The sequence below is a fragment of the Paramormyrops kingsleyae genome, chromosome 12, assembly GCF_048594095.1.
Source record: "Paramormyrops kingsleyae isolate MSU_618 chromosome 12, PKINGS_0.4, whole genome shotgun sequence".
In the NCBI taxonomy this organism is placed as follows: Eukaryota; Metazoa; Chordata; class Actinopteri; order Osteoglossiformes; family Mormyridae; genus Paramormyrops; species Paramormyrops kingsleyae.
In genome coordinates, this window is record NC_132808.1 from 6,536,291 (window position 1) to 6,559,756 (window position 23,466).

The 23,466-nt window shown below is 44.0% G+C and overlaps 1 protein-coding gene across 1 annotated transcript in view; it reads left to right on the forward strand.

The window, feature by feature from the left end:
• Positions 1-7,177: 7,177 nt before the first annotated feature.
• LOC111837684 (GDNF family receptor alpha-4-like) overlaps positions 7,178-23,466 on the forward strand; it is a 109,381-nt gene continuing 93,092 nt past the window's right edge. The window contains exon 1 of the mRNA XM_023799948.1: positions 7,178-7,828. Within this exon, the coding sequence (XP_023655716.1) occupies positions 7,786-7,828 (43 nt within the window). The 5' untranslated portion in view covers positions 7,178-7,785. The remainder of the gene's footprint in view (positions 7,829-23,466) is intronic.

Sequence of the window (23,466 nt, forward strand, 5' to 3'; positions counted from 1 at the left end):
AGCCTCTCTGCCGGTGGGTGGCAAATCCATTGCAATGCCAGCAGCCTGGCACCACTTCAGCATCATCCCTGTGTGGCGGTCGCCAGCCCACCTTGGGCAGGCTGATTGCAGGGGTTTGCAAACCCTAAGCCAGGGGTCCATCCATGCTCAGAATATCGGTTCTGAAAACATGTAGACAGTTTCTTCAGTCTTGGTTCTGGTGACCCACTTTCTCTGCTGGTAAGACAGTTTCTCACCCCAAGTTCTTGAGACTCACTTTGAGCCTGTAAAACAGTTTCTCCGTCCTGGTTCTGTAGATCCTCTTTGAACTGGTGAAAATGGCTTTTCAATGCTTGTTCAGGTGACCCACTTAGATCATCATTTGGTCACATGGTCACATTTAGCAGCACACACTGTCCTGTGTTACAGTCTGAGGTTTCTATGGTGCGGCAGGCCTTTCATGAACAGTAAATAGACTCATCTACACAATGCACACAAAGGCAAATCCATCTGTAAATTAACTCTGCATAACCCCAGTCCACACATCCATCAGATGTCTGACCATTAATCGAGGACGGGGTAAGGAGCACTTGGAGTTTATCCAAGGAAGCATAGGGTACAATGTGGGGTACAGCCTGGACAGGGTACTAAATCAGATATATTAGATAGGTAGATATATTAGATAGTTTTTAAATATGAGATGTGTGTTGCATGGGATAGGCTCCTCCCCCCAATGACCCTGTCCAAGGTAAGCAGAATGAAGAATGGAAGAAGAATATATTGGAAGAAGGATGTATTATATTTATAATTACAGCTGTTGTGTTGTGCGGGTCTATTCAGTTGTTTCCAAATGCATAATATTATACTCTCAGTATTTCCTCTAAATGAATTAAAGGAGGCTGTTAATCATTTACTTCTTATTTTTACAACAGAAATTTAATTATTTTGTCAAATTTAATTATTTTGTCAAATAAAGTCACAAGTTTTCGTTTACATTTCGAGTATTTTAATAGTTTAAAACCTTTTCTCAGGTAATCTCTCTGGTATTTTGAGACATGCCAGTGTTTTGCATAAGACTAATTTTTCTATGAAATACAAATATTCCCCAGCATGCCTCAGTGGCAAGTCATTACTACTTTGTCCTCTGCAAGGTCCTATACAGAGCAGATCTGCTGATTAGTAGGGTTAATCTGTTTAAAGCAAAGAATCTTCTGGAAAGGCTGTAACATTTTGCATTACCATGAAAAGCTTATCAATCATTTTTCTTTGCTGAATATGACTTGATTTTTTTTTTTGGAGATCACAATCATTTCAGCTAAAAATGATTTAGTTCTCAAGTCGATGTGATGCAGAGTGGATGTCACCTCAACTGATGATTCAACTTTCGCTGAAATTATCTTCATAGCAGCCAGACTATTTTGCTAATGATAAACCCTGCTTTCATGTATGTTAAAAATGTAATTGTCTCTGTAAGCAGAATGCAAACTTCAAAGGTTACACGTGAGACCAGGCATTAACCTCTTCAGCGATATTGCTACGCTCTGCACTCTCATTGCCACGTGTCTGGATCTGCCCCAAACAGATTCATGCACGTGGCTCTGAATCATTTCGCACTTATAGACCTTTTGTGTTTGTGTGTATTCTTGCTGCTTTGGTCTGTTTCACACATTCCTCCAGAGAAAGCGATCTCACGCTTCACCATTGGCTGCTGTTCATCTTTGTATTAAAGCACAGACAGGAGATGCATTTATGTAACAGAACATTATCTACAGATTTAACATCACCCGGTTAAACCTGATGATGTGTGCCACGACAATAGCCCCTGCAGCCAGATTTCAAGAATCGTGTGCGACGCTATTACGATTTAGGGTTTATTAATAAATGAAAGGTTTCGGGAGTGATAAAACGGCAAAGCAGCGTATTATTGCATTGTTGATCGAAGACGTTTTATTTGCGATTTGCCCGTTTCGCTCAGTTCCCCCAGTGTTAAATGGCTTAGCCCCTTACATCCTGTACCTTGGAGACACAAAGGTCCCAGTAAAGCAACATTTCCTTATAGCAGCATAAGCCTCTGCCTACACACTGAGTTCCGATCTGGAGAATGAAGCAGATTTTGAGGAAGCGGTGGATTCCGGCTTCACCTCTCTCTTAATCGTAATCACCAGCTCGCGGTACTTCTGTTCCGTCGTGTCCGTGAGGGTGGAGGAAGACGCAGAGCGATCCAGACTAGCTCCTCGACCTGCCGCTCCATCTCTTTTTACGGCCTACTTTATTGCTTAAATGTGGGAATTAACACGCCGATTACACCCCAAATTTATAGCAGCCTCGATTCACAAAAGCAGACCGTCGGCGTAAAATGAGCAGGACTTCTTCCTGAAAAGGCCCTTTTATGAAACAGCCACGGCGGTAGGGGAGGGGAGGGTATTGGCGCCAAGCTCGGTCTATCATCACCGCGACCGCCTGACAGCTTTCGGACAGAGCCGCAAACGGCCCGCTGGGAAGCACACGGGTCGAATGCAGACCCAGAGGAAGGGAACGTGTCCGGAATGGCAGCCAAAGGTGGGGAGGGATGCGACTGCGGCTTCAATCACTCGTCCAAGGACACAGTTGGAACGCGTGGACCTGCCTGGGAACACCTCTGCCTGGTCCCTCGTCACCGAAAGCCGGATGTGCCAGATCCCTCCTCTGCGGCCCTGGGAGGCACGAGTGCAGAGCCGCTAAATTCATTACACCTGTCACATCCGTTAGGCGCTAAGCCTGTAAGACCTGCGAAAACTTGTATTTGTTGTTCCCGTTTAATATATCACATGTTAATAGTGTTTAACTTGTCACATTTTCATGCCTGTACAAGCTGATAAGCTTGTCACGGCTGCTGAGCAAATTTGAAGCTATCGGAGAGTTTGGTGGCTAATAATGGCTTGTAAACTAGGTTGTTGGGTTACGCTCTAGGAGGGGCTCTGGTGGTGTAACCCCTGCAACGGGATCACCCTGCCTCCCCTTAATATGGCTCACATCCATGGCTCTATCTGAGGTACTGAGTCAGGTGTTACTGAACTGCTGAATTGCTAGGGATCCCAGTGGTTTTCTGACTCTGTACTCTGCTTGTGATTTGGACTTGGCTTTATTGCTCTGGGTTGGTAGAACATAATCTCTGGTGCCTGTCATCAGTACTGGTTGAAGTCCGTTTGCTGAGCTGAGCCCAGGCAAACTTCAGCACTGGTGCTGCCCATCAGTGCCCCTTCAGAAGATGGGTAGACTGGCACTTCTCATTCTTTCCTCCCGTGAATCATTAAATCTGTGGGCTCTGCACTTGGGTCATTTGTGGTTCCGCTGAGGAAGGACCTTGACCTGAATTTTACCAGGAAAGCGTTGTGCTGCATAAACAAAGCTACTTTGAATAAGTGCCAGTTAAGCAATTATATCAATTACCTTAGAACCACTTATTTAATGCTAAGCAGAGTCAGGGTGAGCCGTCAGCCCATCCCAGAAGACAGTAAGCATGAGGCGCGGGACACCCAGGTCGAGATACCCCCCAGCTCAGGCCCCGTGCACTCACTAATGGACAAGGGGACACCCAGGGCGAGATAACCCCCATCTCAGGCCCCGTGCACTCACTAATGGACAAGGGGACACCCAGGTCGAGATACTCCCCAGCTCAGGCCCCGTGCACTCACTGAGGGACAGGGGACACCCAGGGCGAGATACCCCCCAGCTCAGGCCCCGTGCACTCACTGAGGGACAGGGGACACCCAGGTCGAGATACCCCCCAGCTCAGGCCCCATGCAGGCAGCACATTTATTCTCCCGATCTTCATGTCGCTGGACTGTGAGCAGAAATCCACACAAACATGGTTAGACTCAGAACTGAGCTGGGGACAGAGAGTTCAGCCCTGTGGGTATGAGGCCGTGTCCCTTCCTATTACGCTACCGTGCAACACCCCAAGCAATTAATGAGGGTAATATCATAAATAAGAGCCATTACACCTGTGAGACGCCCATGAGCAGCCCCCTGGGGGGCCGTGAGCCGCTTGGCGATCGATCGGTGCCCTCACACATATGCGTAAGGAAAAAGGCACTCTGGCTTCCCCCTCCTCTGGTTTACAGTCTCTAAACGTGTTTAATTGCTGCCAACTGTGAACTATGGCTGTGTTTGTTTAATATATGGCATTTATGCTTAACGTGTAGCTCCTTAATAGGCGATCTCAAGGTATTTTGCCCATAAATTAACCTGGATATAATATACCTTTCTTTATGGCATGGTAATGTTTTGGTCACAAGCCCAGATGTGCCGCACTAAAGGAATAATTCTTGTGTTTAGCTTTCAATCTAGGCTCTTCCTATCTGTTCACCTTGATCGCAGCCAGGAATGACCTCAGGTGGAGTCAGTGTCGAACCCCCATCTGGGGGCCCATCTGGACGGACGTCAGAGCGCAGATCAGTCTCTAACGTGGCCACGTTTCCACGCAACATCCCAGAATGTGGCTGAGTTACTCCAAATCGGGGCTGCCAGCCGGCTGCCGTCGTGCGAGGTCCCGGGGTCAGGCTCCTGTAGGGAGGAGGGCACCTCGCACATCCCGGCATCCACAGAGCTAAAGGTTAGCGGATGTGCGTGGAGTCCCGGGTTTGTCATCAAAGGGAATGAATGATGGATACGAGAGGAGGGGGAGAGCTTTAGAAGGCGGGCAGTCCGAGCTGCACTCCAGGGCCTGTGGGGCGGCCTTCAAGCCCAGTGCCCGGGAGCAGCACGCAGCCTCCAGCTCCGGCCGCCGCGCCGCACAGAGAAGCCGGCTTCAGTGAAGGAGGCGCGTCGGATGTTTCCGGAGAATTCCGTCTTTAAGGAGACGACTGCCTAATGGCTGAAATGAGGCGGCCGGCAAACAGACATCGAGGCCTTCAACAGCTCCGTGATTGGATGCCCTGGTGAGGCAGCGAGGAACGTGTGTGTTTCTGAGTGTAAAACCTGGAACCAAGAGTGATCAGGGAAAAGCAATTCCAAATGCTCCTTCACAGCCATTTGCTTATGGTTAACATCTTGCAACATCTTGCGTTTTTAAGCAGCTACAGAGACTATAGCTGAGGGCCGTTTATAACCTGTACTGCTAAGGAGTGGCTGTTAATGTTGCTCATGTGCATTAACATTCCATTCAGTATGACCGGGGTTCAAGACCCAATTCTGTATGGGATGCAATGTAAAATATTGTTTAAGGGGATAAAAGTGAATATAATTTGCCTTTCATCATTTTCAAAGTAGCTTACGGCGGCTCGGCTTGAAATTGTTGGCTAGTTTCATAACCAGGGAGAAATGGGGGAAGAAAGGCGGCAAACAGCTGGGAAATGGGCGGGAACAGGAAAGGTAACGCAGATGAAGGCTGACTCCCCGGTCCAGCCTCTCCCTCTCGCTCCCCATGCTATTAATGAGCAGGATTTCACCAGGTCTGGCATCTGTGGCATCATGCTCCGAGGCAGCAGCCGCCTTCAGTCAGACCTGCTTCTTCCTGCCTAAGCTGGGGATAAACGGCAGACGCAGGAAACCGCGCGTGTGTGTGGGTCTCTGTGTCTGTGTCTGTGTGTGTGTGTGTGTGTGTGTGTGTGTGGTCCTGGTATACCTTACTTTGTGGGGACCAAATGTCTGAATACCCGTTTTTTTTATCTTATGGGTCCCCATAATGTAAAACTCTATTTTATAAAAATCTGTGACCGCAATGAAAAAACGAAAAATGCAAAAACTTGTATTTTGCTTGGTTACTTATGGATATGGTTATGGTTGGGTAGGGGTTAAGGTTGCCATAGTTAGCATTAGCATTTTTCCCATAGAAATCAATGAGCGATCCCCATAAAGATATGTTTATCCAACGTGCGTGTGTGTGTGTGTGTGTGTGTGTGTGTGTGTGTGTGTGGCAGCACTCGGAAGTGCCGGCTTGGCCCCAGCCCGTAAATAAACTTTACGCCCAGCGTTAGATGGGCTGCACCGCTGTGAGGTGATATTTATGTTCCAGCAGAGAGACGCGAGCTTCCTTGCTGGGGACTGTGGGATCTTTTACACATCCGATAATATTCTTGGGATCTCGCTGTTCAGTGCTGAAACTCTGAAGCTTCTTCCGGTGTGTAGCCCTGTCCCTACACAGAAAACCTGCCCAAGACCATTTTCATAACTTATATACATCAGTTTGTGTTTCTAAATGAGGACAGGTCTCCTTGCATAGTCACCTCCTCTTAAAACCTCACTTTAGGCACTAGACTGGTTCAGACTATTGGCCTTTGCAACTTTATGCCACTGATTTCTGTCTACAGGGCAGACCGGGGCAATCATTTTTCCAGGGGTACAGCAGGAACCCTGGAATGTTCATGTCACATGTGTCTGGAGGCCAAACTGGGGTAAATATTTCCACAAGGGACATGGGAGAACTATTAGCCAGTGCAGCGTGGGATGTGAACTGCTGTTTAAACTTTGGTGCACCGTGACCATTCTAATTCACTTAAAATTCTGAGAGGAAAAGAGAATATTTTGAGGAGCAATTGAGGGGGGGGGGGGGGGGGGGGGGCTCAATGGTACATTGACTGTGTTTGTGTTGATGTATATTGGGGCCGTGTTACACAATAGAGTACTGATTGTGACATCGAAACAAAGGCTATAGCTTAGGGAAACACAGGCTTTTACTTTCCATAATTTTTGAGTAAAGCAGCTGAAATCCAGGTTCTTCCAAATATTACTCTGAAATACAGTGGATGTTAAGGTGCCGTTGTTAATGCTATGTAATTAAGCGGCGTAAAGCGTGAAAGATGCTTTGGAGCGTGACTTTGGATCGCAGATTGAGTGGAATCAATATGTTAATGTTCCAGAAGTGCATCAATTTAAATCAACCAGCAAACTAGCAATACCCACAAAGAAACTGCAAATCAGTTTCAGCTTCCATGTGACAAATTTAACACGATTTTTCTGAAAGATGTCTCATAATACGAAAAGAATGACTTTTTCGCTGTCAAATGTACAAGGGGGCAATTAACATATGTGGAATCCCAACACTGCACCAGAGAAACGTGAACTACAGTGGATGGAGAGGGGAAAATATTTACCTACCTAACTTAACATGAAATGAAACTGTAGTTATTGTTAATGTCAGCGTAATGCATGCAATTTACTGGCAGCACTTAAACACACTGCCCCGCTCCTCCATCACGCCAGACTCGCTCTCCAGGCGCTCTGCCTCCGTCACTCTCAGCCGTCGGCGGGGGCTGCGAGGCGCTTTTACTGCAGCTGGACACGGCTGAGCTCACGGAGACGCCGGGGCGACGCAAGAGGACCAGCGCATCAGTACCAAACTATTGCATTCGGGACATCACCTCGATATCTCTACATTAAAGCCGTGAGGACGTTAAACTTTACCCACAAAAACATATCCTGGCTGGAGGGAAAAGAGGCTTATTCCGTAATATAAACTTTTGACTTTTTAACATATGTATATATGATCATTTTATTCTAAATGCTTTGCTTGTAATTATTCCTCATTGTAAGAAAATTAATCTCGATCCGCTCCCTCTTATAATTTGCAGATATTCCAGGTTTTATCTAGCCTATTTTACGAGGGTTATATAAGTCTCAGACTTCGCCGACAAACAGGACAGCTCATGATCCTAAATAGTTCGGTTTGGAAACGCATCTTTGGGATTGTGGACTATATCTTTGCGGAAAGATAATCTAAAACGGCTCGTCAATTACTTGTATTTTTTTTTTTGCAATTTGAAGAACAGAAACGACATAAGCATCCACATCGTTTGGGATTGTTTGTATTTAATTGCGCACTTCAGAATGGACGTTGTGGGGATTTACCTGTTTCAGCTGATCTTCATTGGTGAGTAGTTCCTAAACATATATGGATATTTAGGGAAAGATTGTCCAGGGGACACCAATGTGCTTTTGAACTAGGTAAATCTGTATTTGATCTATCACGTCTTCTACCAAAAAGCGATCTGGTTCAGCGCACCTACTAGGTAATACCACACGACTTTGGCTGTGAACTGCTATTCTTCTGATGTTAAATGCGCGAAAATCCGAACAGCCTAACTGTCACTATATCGGATAATAACCAAGCTAAACTTTACGTCCCATCATTGTGATTTAATCCTGTGCCTTACAAACGACCGTCAGCTCAAATTCGCGATGCTTAATCAGATGTGGGAATCTGGGGAAATAAACACAAGCATGTCCATTGTACTTTTGCATATTTAAGAATACGCAGTTCAGTATTGCTTTGAATTTACAATAACTTGCAAATAGCAGAATGCATGCCTTCTCATTTAATTTATAGTACCAGCGTCCTTCAATTGCACGTTTTTTCTCGCTATATTGCGATATACCAGACATTTGAAGGACCGTTATTATACTTAAATCAGTGTCTACTTCGGAAGCTTGTGTGCACCTTTAGATTGCTTACATGAATACTAATAATAATTGTTATTGTCCGATGATATATAATATAATAGATTATATACACAGAATCAGCACCCAGTGATTGTTTAACATTAATAATATTCTCTTATGTCCATACTGACGTTCTCCAGTGGCCGTGGCAGGGCGATAGCTGTCCATGATTAGTTATTTCTTCGCGTAATGTTTCATGAAGATAAATGTGCTGATGGGGGACCCACATGCAGAGGACAGTGCAGCGAGCTTTACTCCGGGCTCAGAGCTTCTCCACATGCCTGCGCTGTGCCGGACCGGGCGGCTCCGTTCCTTAATTGATTTGAAACATTGTAACATGACTGACATGTTGCAATTACACCCTCATTTAGTGAACTGCTGCCTATCGCCTTTGCATTATTAGCTTATTAACAGTTTTAAGATGTTCGGTTTAGATGCACAGCCACATGTAATGTGAGTTGCGGGTTGTACAATTATACTCTTTTTCCTCATTTGCACAATATGTTTTTTTATAAATATATATTTCTACTTCTTTCTAACGTAAACTAATGCTTGTTAATTGTAATCCGTTAAAACTGTAGTGTATACACACTTTAAATACGATATGAATACTGGTAGATATATCAGGCGGGAGAATCTAACTGTTGAATGCGTCTTGCCCATACAAATTTGTTTAATGTGCATTTTATTGGTGATGAAGTACAGTAGAAGGAGGATGTCTGTAAATGAAACATAAATACCCCCGTGGGTTTGATGTGGACCGGCGACGGGTGGCAGGTCTGCACAAAATCAACGACCGCTGCTTTCGGAAACACAGTATTCATATTGACATAGTGTGTAAAATACCCTTATAGCTTCCATGGCGCCTGTAAGGTTCAGCATTTACGCAAACGGACCGGAGTTAGTCCAGAACCGAATAGTGTGACAGCGTACGTGTTGCTTGTTTAATTATCTTGGCTCACTGGCATATTAAACATCTTCATAAATTATTACAAGCGGGCATAGAAAATGGATGGATGGGTAGAGAAATAGGCGTTACACCCTGTAAACTAGCCTTCAGTGCTGTTTCTTTAATTCAGTGTTGACGTCCGGTCATTTTTCTCACAACTGGACTGCAAGAATGAAACGAGAAACTGGTAGTTTTAAAAATGACTCGTTTTGTGGGTTTTTACTTGTTATTTTACAGTACCATATATCATATGAGCTCACTACACTTAACTACCTGCTAGCATATTTCACTATGCATTGATTAGCCAATAATTACCTTAACATGTCTGTGCACTGAATATATTGAATTAGAATGAAGGGGATTTGGATTATAATTGTGTGTAACCTACTAACATTAAAATACTGTTGTATTTACATTCATGCGTGTTCGTTAGCTAGAGTCTCAAAGTATGTTAATCATACAGTCACTCTGACACTCAGTAGGCTGTCATTCACATTTTTAGGGTCATAACAAGTCCCCGACATATTATATTATTCACCCCCTCCCCTCCCCTCCCCCCAGCACAATGCAGTGGATTTTTACTCACAGCATAGCCACTGCAGCTCTCCATTACAGTCACTTAGACCCAGTGTAGCCGGCACAGGACCTGATGAGCACTGGATGTGGTCTGACCTTTTTATAGCACCATAAAACGGCCGGGCCTCATTTGGACAGCAGGGGTCAGTGAGCCAAATTACCTGGGTAGGTCAAAGGAGCAACCATGGCCCTAAGGGAATGTGACTTTCCATGAGGCCCATTTCACACTGCCTCCTGCTGGTCAGTTTTTCTCACTTTACTTTTATTCCAAGCATGTCTTGCATTCATGTGAAGTTACACAGGGTCTGCGTTTCACTGAAAGCTATAAGAACAGACTTACAGTATCTATCTGGGAGATACTGAACTGTTTAGGATTTTGGCCCTCGTTCTCACTCTGGTTCGAGCATGTGCTGACCTTCACAAACCATTGACAAAATCATCTTCTTCCCAGCAGGGTATGTAACTAGCATCAGGCTATTATGCTGGCCTTAGCGGTGTGTCTGCAAGGTGATGCAGTGTGTGCCTGAGTACAGCATCTAGGAGTGAACAATGGAAAATAAACCTGTAAGCCTATCAGAACATTATCACTCATTCACCAATGTTCATCGGAACAATGGTACAGAAAATGTAGGTAGCACGGATCCACTCTGTTATGCAAATATCAATAAATAATATGAAATATATGAAATACAGTGGGCCTTAACTGGGCTTGTGTCAGGGATGATTTTTTTTTTGTGGTTTGTGATTTATGAAGTAGAACCTCTAGTGGGCTCATGACTGCAGGAGAAAGGCATCATGGGAGATACATGGTGTTATATCAAACATTCCATATCATAGTCCCAAAGTGATCCTCAGCAAGTCCTCGTCCTACGGCAGAGAGCTAGATTGAATGGAAAGCTGTTTCAGCAGGGACTCTAGATGGGCTGTCCTCTCATCAAAGTGCTGGGAAAGCCTTGGCCCTCAGTTACATAATAGTACCAGCTTCAATGGCCTTTAAGCAGTTATATTTTAACTTCACACTGCCCAGGAAGGCCTGCTGGCATCGGCGCCCTCTAAGGGCACCAAGGAGGTATTGCAGCTGTGCTCATGTTCAATTACTGGTAGCCCTTGGTGGTAGCACTTGATCTGGTGCCAAACTTCGGAATATGGCCTGATTTAAGTGGTAGGAGCCTTAATACAAGGCAGAGAGTAGAGCATGGGCTTTCACTGAATGGAGCCGAACAGTCCATTGTGCTTGCTGGGGAGGTTCGGTGGGTGCTGACTTTAATTGAGAGGTTTTGAAGTAAGACCCCCCAATGTTAGCAATTTCCCCAAGGCCTTTTTGCGAATCTATTTGGCTCCATTGTGTTCACTTCCCCTTGTAAAATGAGCACTCATTGTGTAGCGTGGGGGGCGGGGGGGGTGCTAAAGAAAGATGCGCCATTCAGTCACACTAAAGTACCATTTAGCTGGCAAGCATAACAGTAAGGGGGCTATGTGTGGCTGTGTGTGGCTCCGCAGGCTAAGCCTCCGTACCTCAGACCAGAAGGTTGCCAATACAAGCCCAGCCTTGGCAGTATAGCTACGTCCGTGGGCCCTTGAGTGAGGCCCTAAACCCATAACTCCATGGGTATTGCTGCAGGTGGCTGCCCTTCACTACCAAGCTTACTCTTACCTGCATGTGTGTCAGGGAGAGTACAATAGCATGAGTAAGTTGAATTTCAATAAAATGCCATTGTTATAACGACAGGTCCAGTTATCAGGGTTGGCAGTTTTAGACTCCAGGCCTCCCCACAATCCTTAACAGCAGAAGTGGCTAAAGCTGATTGGCTGAACGTGAATTCTATCAGCTTAGTGTTGTGTATTTAAGCCCAATAGCTTTCGAGTCACTATAAATATAGCATCTTTGACATTTGTTAGTCTCCTCAAATTCTGATTGCGTTCTCATCATCTCACTGTGTGCTTGTACAAACCGCAGCGAGGGGTTAGGTGACTGTTACGTAACATCTTTCATTCACGGGTAAAAAAAAAAAAATATTCCCACTCACATCATTTCTGGAGCATCTTATACCGCGTGAAATTTCAAGTGTGCCGGCAAACGATGCATCGTGCCGCCTGTCGATCTATTTCCGCTTTCGCTATTCAGGATGAGGGTCAAACTGTTTGTCCTTAAGCGAAACAGTCAGAGGCGCTCCTGAATTCAGAGGGTGAAATATTGGTGTGATGTCAGCATTTGCTCTGGAAGAGCTATTTGTGTGACCAGGAAAACCCAGCAAAGGACTTTAACAAGTTAACCAATCCCCACATATCCACCCATATTTATTAATTACTTATTATTAGGGTTCCTGTCATCAGGGGCAAATCCCAGGAGGAACCAAAGGTGACACGTCACACCAGCCACTGCAATGTAAAGGGCTTCCCTGCAGAAAAAACACAATAAATCATGAAGTACAATAGATTCCTCTGGTTTACATGCATCATTTTTTAAAGGCTTGATAGCAGAAGTGCAGTACTGTACACTTAAAAAGACCTTATAAAATGTCATCTCTCTGGTAAAATAATTAAATGGTACAAGAATATTACCCTGTAATACCCTCTAATTTTTGGAAGGCTGCCATATGCACCAGTGTTTGGTACATCGTGTAGATGATTCCTCAAGTGCGTAACGTAAATCCCTAAAGCGAAGCGCTGCTCTTCACCCTGAGGTGGCCCCACAGTTCACGCCTGACTTTGATCTCTCACCGCGGTCGGCATAGGAGTCACGACCTGGGCCACGTTTTCTGTCTCTGTGCCGGATCTCAGGCCTCTGAGAGGAAGCAAGTGTTGGGGCTGCTTTGAAACAAAACCCACAAGCATCACCAGAGGTGGGAGTGAGTCTCCAGTAGGGCTGGCCGGCTGTAACTTGACCCTGTGTTGACCCCCCAGTGTATTAGTACTCTTGCATTGATTTTTTTCGCAGGAATACCACCTACTAGAGAACCATTAGTGGGCCACTTTGTACTGCTAGCTGACTGAGGTGGATATTTCAAGTGCAGAAAGTAAAAAATCCAGACCAAGATTTTGTTTTAACTAACCAAATGAGTACTCCGTGACTGTGACTCCGTGACTGTGACTCCGTGACTGTGACTCCGTGACTGTGACTCTGTGACTGTGACTCTTTATACTCAACTAGCCCGTTGATACAAAATCTTGGTCTGCATTTTTACTTTCTGGACCTGAAATATCCACCTCTGCTAGCCCGTATCCTTGGTTAATATTCATGATTACTGCATCTAAGACAGCTGCCCCATTCTTCAGTTCTGCATCTCCAGGGTGCTGTACTTTCGACCGCGAATGTATCCCAGTCCATAAATTTCAGTTCACTTCTCGTCCTTTTTCTCCCAGCACCAAATGTTGAGTACGAAGGTGTTTGAGTTGGTAAACGAGTTAAAATGATCTTTGATTGCTTTGCTGCATTTCGATCACCGCTGTTGCCCTTCTCTCCCGCTCACTTTCTGCTGATTGCCGATGGTTTCATCAGTATGTAAAACACAAGAATTATGGGGTATCCTGTTAACAATCTTAATGGAGATCCTTCTACAGATCCTGTTTCCTAGCTGGTAAAAAGCCCGACAAAAAGGTTTCATCTGTTTAAAATCAAGACAAGAAATGTATAGGACTGTCACATCTGATACACACACAGACATATATATATATGTGTGTGTGTATACATATCTGATATATATCTGATATATACATCAGTCAAAGATTAAATGAATTTAGCAGATCAACCTAGCTATGGAAAATTGCTGTGCAGCAAGGTTTGCGGGTTTTCATGCCTGTGCCCATGAAACCTATTAACTAAATTAGCTTTTTTACATTTTTTTTGCCCCAGGCAAAGGTCCATGTTATGCCATTTTAGAAGAGGCAGAAGAGGCAGGTGTGCTACAAAGCTCCGCCATCGGCTAAGAGACGTCGTCGCCCTGGGCGAAGCTGGGAAAGTTTGAAATGCCTAATTATTCGAAAAGGCTAATATTTAATGCTGTAGCTGCTGCTGTCTCCATGCCTCCTGGTAAACATATAAATAAAACAAACTTAAGCACCAGGCTTAGAATAAAAATAATTGCATCTGTTTAAGAAGCATGTCTCAATAACTTCTCAACAATTTTGTAACAAAGGCACACATGATATCTAACCTGTGCTCTCTAGCGCCTCCCTAGTGTTTGCTGCTGAATGGGAAATGGCTCTAACGTGGATGTAAAAGCTTGCTGTGTCAGGAAGGGGGAAGCCTGAAAATGAGTTCAGGAGAATAGACAAGGAGCTCCAGCCATCTTGGGGGTTAGGTGTCAGGTGACGGGCTATTTGTGTTGATTTATTCCGCCTGTTCCTCTTACCTCGCTTCCTGCTTAAATTGGCATCTTCTGTTCTTTCTCACTCCCCTCCCGCTTCAAAAAAAAACAGAGCAGTTAGTACTTTTTGAAGTTACACACCATTTTTTTCAGGCCAGGCCATGTAAAAGTAATCCAGATTTCCAATGAAACTGTGATGGAGAGCTGAATATGATCATGTGTGTTATAAGTACTTATACACTGGGTACAGCCTCACTATACACTATGCGATTTCATAGTAGCTCTAATATGCAGAAGCCCATCAGCATGTAGCCTTAGCATCAATCTTGCAATGAGTCAAGCAAAGCATCTCTCTCTCTCTCTCTATATATATATATATATATATATATATACAGGTCCTTCTCAAAAAATTAGCATATTGTGATAAAGTTCATTATTTTCTGTAATAGACTGATAAACATTAGACTTTCATATATGTTAGATTCATTACACACAACTGAAGTAGTTCAAGCCTTTTATTGTTTAAATATTGATGATTTTGGCATACAGCTCATGAAAACCCAAAATTCCTATCTCAAAAAATTAGCATATCATGAAAAGGTTCTCTAAACGAGCTATTAACCTAATCATCTGAATCAACTAATTAACTCTAAACACCTGCAAAAGATTCCTGAGGCTTTTAAAAACTCCCAGCCTGGTTCATTACTCAAAACCGCAATCATGGGTAAGACTACTGACCTGACTGCTGTCCAGAAGGCCATCATTGACACCGTCAAGCAAGAGGGTAAGACACAGAAAGAAATTTCTGAACGAATAGGCTGTTCCCAGAGTGCTGTATCAAGGCACCTCAGTGGGAAGTCTGTGGGAAGGGAAAAGTGTGGCAGAAAACGCTGCACAACGAGAAGAGGTGACCGGACCCTGAGGAAGATTATGGAGAAGGACCGATTCCAGACCTTGAGGGACCTGCGGAAGCAGTGGACTGAGTCTGGAGTAGAAACATCCAGAGCCACCGTGTACAGGCGTGTGCAGGAAATGGGCTACAGGTGCCGCATTCCCCAGGTCAAGCCACTTTTGAACCAGAAACAGCGGCAGAAGCGCCTGACCTGGGCTACAGAGAAGCAGCACTGGACTGTTGCTCAGTGGTCCAAAGGATGAAAGCAAATTTTGCATGTCATTCGGAAATCAAGGTGCCAGAGTCTGGAGGAAGACTGGGGAGAGGGAAATGCCAAAATGCCTGAAGTCCAGTGTCAAGTACCCACAGTCAGTGATGGTCTGGGGTGCCATGTCAGCTGCTGGTGTTGGTCCACTGTGTTTTATCAAGGGCAGGGTCAATGCAGCTAGCTATCAGGAGATTTTGGAGCACTTCATGCTTCCATCTGCTGAAAAGCTTTATGGAGATGAAGATTTCATTTTTCAGCATGACCTGGCACCTGCTCACAGTGCCAAAACCACTGGTAAATGGTTTACTGACCATGGTATTACTGTGCTCAATTGGCCTGCCAACTCTCCTGACCTGAACCCCATAGAGAATCTGTGGGATATTGTGAAGAGAAAGTTGAGAGACGCAAGACCCAACACTCTGGATGAGCTTAAGGCCGCTATCGAAGCATCCTGGGCCTCCATAACACCTCAGCAGTGCCACAGGCTGATTGCCTCCATGCCACGCCGCATTGAAGCAGTCATTTCTGCAAAAGGATTCCCGACCAAGTATTGAGTGCATAACTGAACATAATTATTTGAAGGTTGACTTTTTTTGTATTAAAAACACTTTCCTTTTATTGGTCGGATGAAATATGCTAATTTTTTGAGATAGGAATTTTGGGTTTTCATGAGCTGTATGCCAAAATCATCAATATTAAAACAATAAAAGGCTTGAACTACTTCAGTTGTGTGTAATGAATCTAACATATATGAAAGTCTAATGTTTATCAGTCAATTACAGAAAATAATGAACTTTATCACAATATGCTAATTTTTTGAGAAGGACCTGTATATATATAGAGAGAGAGAGAGAGAGAGACATTAAATATAGTTACTTTTTGTTAAATATTTTCAACAATTGCAAATACAAGTAACAATAAATGGATATAGAAGATGAATAATATAGAATAATGAATAATACAGAACTTCCAAATTTTACAATATGGCTCTTTTTGCACTCAGACTCCCAAAGGGCAAAGTAAAACAAACATACAATTGATCCAGTGTCACTCCATCTGCTAACTCCCCCTTCAGGCAGTTCGTGTGTAGCACAGTACACCCTCTTCGGAATTTCTCACAATTATTATTAAATTCAAACAGTTTCAATACTGAAGGCTCCTTTAGAAATGCACTCTTCAGGTTAGTTTCTTCCGCAGTGAAGCTGCTGTACTCTGGATTTTTGATGTCCGTGGTCAAGGAGGAGAGACGGGAGACTTTAGCAGAGCACCATGATTCAGAAGCCCAGGCTGGACTTGGGAAGCGGCATTTGGCTATAATGAGAAATCCCGGGATATTGGCCATGAGATATCTCCCAATTTCCCTATTTTTTTTCCCCTGAAGAAAATGACCCCAAATGCAGTTTGTAATTGAATTTTCCTGACTCATTAGAAATAAGGCAATGCCACTGATAGTACGTGAGCTGATGGATGGTCAGTGCACAATAGATGAGGCCCAGCAATTCGACAAGTAAACAGCCCGTGCCGCCTGGTTATCACGCTCTGGTTTGTAGGATAAGAGGCTTCCGGGAGCTTCCGTGTGTGACAATGGGATGGGAAGCTATCCATTCCTCACGAGCTCCCCAGCTGCTGATGCCAAGAGCTGTATGATGTCACAGCTTTTGTGCTTAGCAATGATCTGCAGCTTCGGTTTAGGTGACAGAAAACATCAAATCGAGGTCCAGGATAGCAGTGTACTTATCACAGCAGCTACCACTATAGAGGAATAATGTGTCCATACTGTGAAGAACTTGTATCTACTGATTACAAAGCAAGAGTGTCCAATTACGCTACTCCAAAGATACGAATACGAATCCTTTATAAAGTTGATAAGAACATTAATAATAATTAATTTATTGCTGCCTGACAAAAGCTGTTTTGTCACAATGGCTTTGTTGGCACTGTGAGTATGTTGATTTGTTCTGTGTGCAGAAGCTTTGTGCAAAGAGCCGACTAAACACCTATTAAATTAACACTGCATGGAAACGATGCGCTTTTAAGTTTTGTTATATTTTCACTTGTTTTTGGGTCATGTGGAACTCTGTTGCATAAGTTTTTTTTTATGTTTTTTTTTAATGACGGAACTACCACCTTAGAGAGTAATCCCTTGCCAGGCATGTTGCTGAACACAGCTATAAAAATGAAACAAAGCCGTGTGTTTTTCCCCACTTGATACTGGAGTGTCCATAAAACATGGCTGAAATTTAAGCTAATTCGGTCTAATGTGATGCTGTGTTCTGTCACCATTAATACACCATTTTGTTATACAGACACGCCCGTGACGCATTTCAGAAGGTGTTTTACTTGGGCTATGTGCTTTTATTACCCGGCATTAGTAATGTAAGCTACAGATTAGCAGTGAGGGATGTTTTAAACCTAGTTGACCAGTACGGGTAGGAGTATGATTACTCATTACATTACTGGGTACAGATAGGATCCTGAACATGGGTATTAGCTGCTACATACTTCATCTGAAATATTGATTTAAGAGACTTTGTCTCCAGGACAAGGTGCACAATGCCAAACTACAGCGCTGAGAGAGAAAGGGAGAGAGAGAGAGCTGCTTTTCAGCAGAAAAGTCAACTTTCATCCGGACGATCTTGCTGGGTTGTCATAAAAATAGCCCCGGCCTTGACAATGGCAGGCTTTCCGTGGAGCATTAACACGAGGCCGGATTAAAGGGCTCCGTGCATCTTCCTTAACTTGCGCAGTCAGGTTTTTTTGCCTCTGATCTGCCTGGTAAATGTCTTTGTCACATCCAGAGTGACTTCAGGTGCCTTTTTGAAGAAATGAAAAGGCTTGATTAAAAAGTGTAATAGGGGTATCAGTTTTTCAATAAGCAGAAAAACAAATGCAGCTTAAGTAAAAATGTATCCTCTGCTGTTCGCCGACTGTGCATCTAATCTAAACTAATCTATATGCTTTTGGGAGGGAAGTTGACGCTGCCAATGTTTCATAAGAAAACTATGAACCACTGCCAATTTCTGTGTTTTTTAGCTCATCGGGAATTGATTTAATATCAGCGATGTCACTGGAGTAGAGCAGAGCACGTGAGCTGACTGTTGTAATCATGCCAGTTTTGTGTAGGGCAGGAAGAATCCACACAAGGAGAGATAAGAAGGACCTTGGAGCCAAGGGACCACACCTCCGTATTATGCTAACAAGCTGTCCTTCCTGCATCTATTAGAGGATGCGGCCAAAGAGCAGAGGAAATTACTGCCACGTTACTGAGAAGACGTGCCAGAATAGAAATCAGTTTGGGGTTTCAACGATCTGTGATGTGATCACCCCAGGACCCCAGATCTACCAGGAGATGGGCTCGCTAGGCTTTTATCACTCTTAACGTCGTCTTCCAGCACGGCAGCAATGATGTCACGCTGATTCAGTTGGGGAGACCCAGAACTTCTGTAGGACGATCCCAAAGCTTCAAGGCACTGGGAATGAGTCCAAGCTGCAAGGTCTGCAGAGCTCCCACTGGGCACCAGGTCCTGAGATCAGACAAACACACGGCGCAAAGGGGCTGTAAATAAAATACAGCGAAAAGGCAGCGCACTGTTACTTACACGCACTCACGAGTGGTGTAAGGCTTTTCCCTGGAGGTGACAGGACAGCAGAAGTGTGGGAGGTTAAGACTCAAAATTGAGCCATTGGCCTTCAATAGGCATTTTATCGATTGAGCTACATGTCCGGCATAGCAGAACTTAGCAGGAGTATACAGGGGTGTAACATCGTTATCCACTGGAATGCCCATTTTAGCATCACTGGCACTCAGAAAAAGCCTGCTAACTATTAACAATTTGTTGAACCAAGTAGGTTCAGTGTCATTGTTCATTTTATTCATTAATGACTTTTTTTCCACAATGGTTGCATCTGCATTTACTGCACACAAAGATTTTTCAAATATAAGAGTCTTAGCTACATATTTCATTTTTTTGCCCTTGGGCATACTGTTAACTTTTGTCTGTCGGAGTTAACAGAATATTCTACTTTCATATTGTACATGTTTAGCATAGAGAAAACTTAGCTTTTATGCAGTATGTCTCAAACAGAGAACTCTTTGTACATCTATAATACAGGGATACAGAGAATGCTGTACACCTTTATTACTGAGATCATTTCAGTTTCACACTGTACACCTTTATTACTGAGATCATTTCAGTTCCATACTGTACACCTTTATTACTGAGATCATTTCAGTTTCACACTGTACACCTTTACAATGCCTCACTTTCACCAAAAATAGCATGGGATTCTTTATAGGCATTCACACCATGTACTTTGTTTTTATATAGAACCATCCAGTCGCAGTCTCTGCCCTAATTTTCATTACAAATACAAGGGTAGAACATAATTTGGGAAATGAACTAGTACTGGGTTTGATGCTGAAGACTGACTGATGTATACCAGTAGGATCTGTGTATCAGCTTGCCCATGCTATGCCCAGTGAGTGTTGGACGTAAAGCTTCACCAGATGTTCCTGGTAGTCTGGTGGTCCCATATTCGTGTTGTGATCTTGGGATAATCACTCGGGCAAGAACAGCAAACATCATAACATTTGTTTGGAGGGGTTCCTCCATTTCCAAGTTTCCTGGAAATCTATCGGGGTCTGGCAATATTTCCTCAGCTTGAGTCCTGGACTGGAGTGGGGATAAGGATACAGTTCACTGGTGAACAAGAAAGAACAATGTGTGTCGATCCCTAGTGAGGGGCAGGTGGATCGACATAATGATCAGTCTTCTCATTGTCTCATAATGTGCATGTGGACACTGGACTGCGCACTTCCATACGTGCGATTAAGCTAACAGCTCGCCTTCTTAGTTTCCTGAGGAGCTAATTTCTTAATTAAAAGTTAAACTGTTAAATTGGACATGCATCGCTAAAGGAATGGGTAAATGTGTGTAACAGCAGTATTTACGAGCCTTTGATCCTGAATCAGTGAACAGGATAAATTAGCTGCGTCACCACCATCTGACTGGGTGAAATGCACGGAGATAGTAGTGATCTGCGTCGGCATGCATGGATTAGCTGAAGGAAAAATGGCATAATCTATATATTATTCATTATTAGTAGAATCGCACATTGCGATGTATTGATGCATTCCCAGTGCAACTCGGAAGTTGAAAATTCCCAGCCTACAAATCTACAGAACAGCTGAGCAGAATGGATTCGTAATACACATTTAGTCAAGCGAAAGCTAATACAGCCACAGTTTGATGCTATCATAACACCACTGTTCTCATAGACGTGCTAGAAAATGAGGACATTAGCACACCGCAAATCATGACGTACACCTTGTGAGCAGGCAACCAGCATCTCTTTGGTTTTATGTCGCTTCTGCTCTCCAAACCCAGCAATGCCTTTACAGAATCTAGCTGGAACCGAGCTGCAACTATAGTCTCAGTTTGTGGTACCGGTCGGGTATGGCTTGGTTCTTCTGTGCTAATGGAGAAGCGCCATAAGTTCATGTAACACAGTTGAAGTGGACGACTTTTCACTTTTCATTTCGTGACATCCGGCGAGTTTCTTTACCTTGGAAACAAAAGTTGCAGTAGTGAAATTTGTGCATGATGGGGTCCATCAGTAAAGGCTGGACTTTCTTTGGGAGTAAAACTGATGGAGGACAATAGGTCTGTTGTATGGTATGGAGAAAGGATGGGCGGGGTGGGGGGGGGGGGCACATCAGGGGCTAGGGCAGGTCATGCTGATACATTCCATCAGTCCCTTTGTGGGAGCAAGAGGAAACATCACTTTATATACTAGGCAGGACACTGGCGTCCATCTTACTCTTTACCGTTTATCTTGCTAGCCTGATTTAATTTCTATTTCTCTTCACCTCTACGTTGTGCTGTCAGTGTAGGAGCCAAGTCCTGGTAAGGCATAAAATGGGACATCCTGTACTGGAGAGGTAAGCCTGATGCCCAGTAAGCCAATTACTCTGGCCGCTGTCCCCATTTCAGGTGCGTTTGTTTGCCACCCCCAGTTGGAACGGATCTCACACCATAGAGGGACATCGATTACCTCAAAACATCCCGGGGACCATTTTTTAACACTTATGGAAAGTACACTGTCCTCTCACTTTGTTTGCAGGTTTAATTTTAAGATTTAATTCCTATTTCCAGGGTTCACAGTAAGGCGAGGTACTATTTAATCACACGGTGCAGCACAGCACTGGACAAAGCCACCTCATTCCTGAAGCAAAGAAAAACCCAGATCAGATGAGTCAATTGGCTGTAATTGTGAGACTTTGCATCGCCTACCACAGACGAAGTAATCATCTCAGTCATAATTACCAGGGAGCAACAAAATACCACAGTGTTTCTTACATGTTTACAAGTGTGACCCATTTATCAGTTACGTCTTTGGAAATTATGAAAAAATAATTTGGGAATAAACGTATCATGCTTAATTCAAGGACGGCTTGTTTTGAGTGTGCAGTTGTGTGTATAGACAGCCTGTTCTTTACATCTGAATGCCATCTGTTCTGCAGCACTTTAGCCAAAGACATGTTCCACCTATGTCTCCATTCACCCACCCATCACACATCGTGGCTCATCCAGGTTATCACAATCCTGGATGCGTTCCAGCATACGCCCTGAATGAGATGGCAGTCCTTCACTGGGTACATGGCAGTCCTTCACTGTGTACATGGCAGTCCTTCACTGGGCACATGGCAGTCCTTCACTGTGTACATGGCAGTCCTTCACTGGGCACATGGCAGTCCTTCACTGGGTACATGGCAGTCCTTCACTGGGTACATGGCAGTCCTTCACTGGCTACACACTCACACTAAACACCAGTTAACCTACAGCACATGTTTGTACACTGTGGGAGGAAACTGGGGAACCCGGACTACATTTCTGCAAATGCAGGAAGAAAATGCAGACTCATGCAGACACAGGGATCAGGAATCAAACCCACTGCCCTGCATGTATGTGACCACACTAAAACAGACGGAGAATTCCAACTTGATTTTTCACTAGTAAAAACTATACTATAACAGAACTATTAAAAAATTCAAATTCTTTTGGATAAAGGCATGTTGGCTGTAAGAGGTGGACACCAAAAGAGATGGTTCAGTTCCAAAATTCAACCAGCCCTAGACTGCATGGTCATACTTTTCATAATTGCCATATAACCGTAATAGAACTCCATGAATATGGGTGGGATTTCAATGAAGTCAGTATGAAATCGCATAGAACCTTTCATTTCACGTGGGCAGCATCTACGTTTATAGGAGTCTTACTTACACAAAAATGTTCTGGGGGCATAAGGAACAATGATTGGTTCCGAGGAGGTGGGTCAAAACAACTAGAGGAGGTGGGGCCAAAACATCTGATTGACTGGTTCCACCTCCTCTACACTTTGATTGTTTATCACTCTAAACCAATCATTGTGCCTTCTGCCCTCAGAACATTTTTTGTAAAGTAAAGTAAAACTTCCATGAGCAGCATTTACACTTAAGGCAGCCAGCACTGGAGCTGAAGTGTATGTACTACAGTTCGGGGGCCTTGTGTCCTGAGCTCACTCACTAAGGCCCCAGCACAGTTCAACACCGTGACAGGCCCGATTCCCGTCGATTGGCTCAAAAGGCAGGCTAATGAGGCAATATCGACCGGCTTTATCTCATTACACCATCATAGTCATTCGTACTAACAAACCTCTACCTTGCCGACCTAAATGAGTTTGAGCTCCATTCTCACACTGGGCAAATACAATCTTCTAAAAACCATTAGCAATTTAGCAGTGCCAGTGAACAGAAAAAAACTACTCCCTGACAAATGGCTGAAATGCTCAGGCAATGTGGTTATCTCAGAGTACCAAGAGCTACTGTTAAGAATGCTGGCACTGTGTATCCAGGTTCCTGTATGATCTTTTACAAAATCATGTATTTTTTTAGCTAGTCTTCCCAAAGTAATCTAGTTTTTTGGCATCCTAGTGAATTGCTAATTCTGACCTTCTGATCAGCATTTGGTCTCTGGCTTCAAAGAGGCCCTCTTCATTACAGCGATGCCGACATGGAAGTTGTGTAGGTTGTTAACAC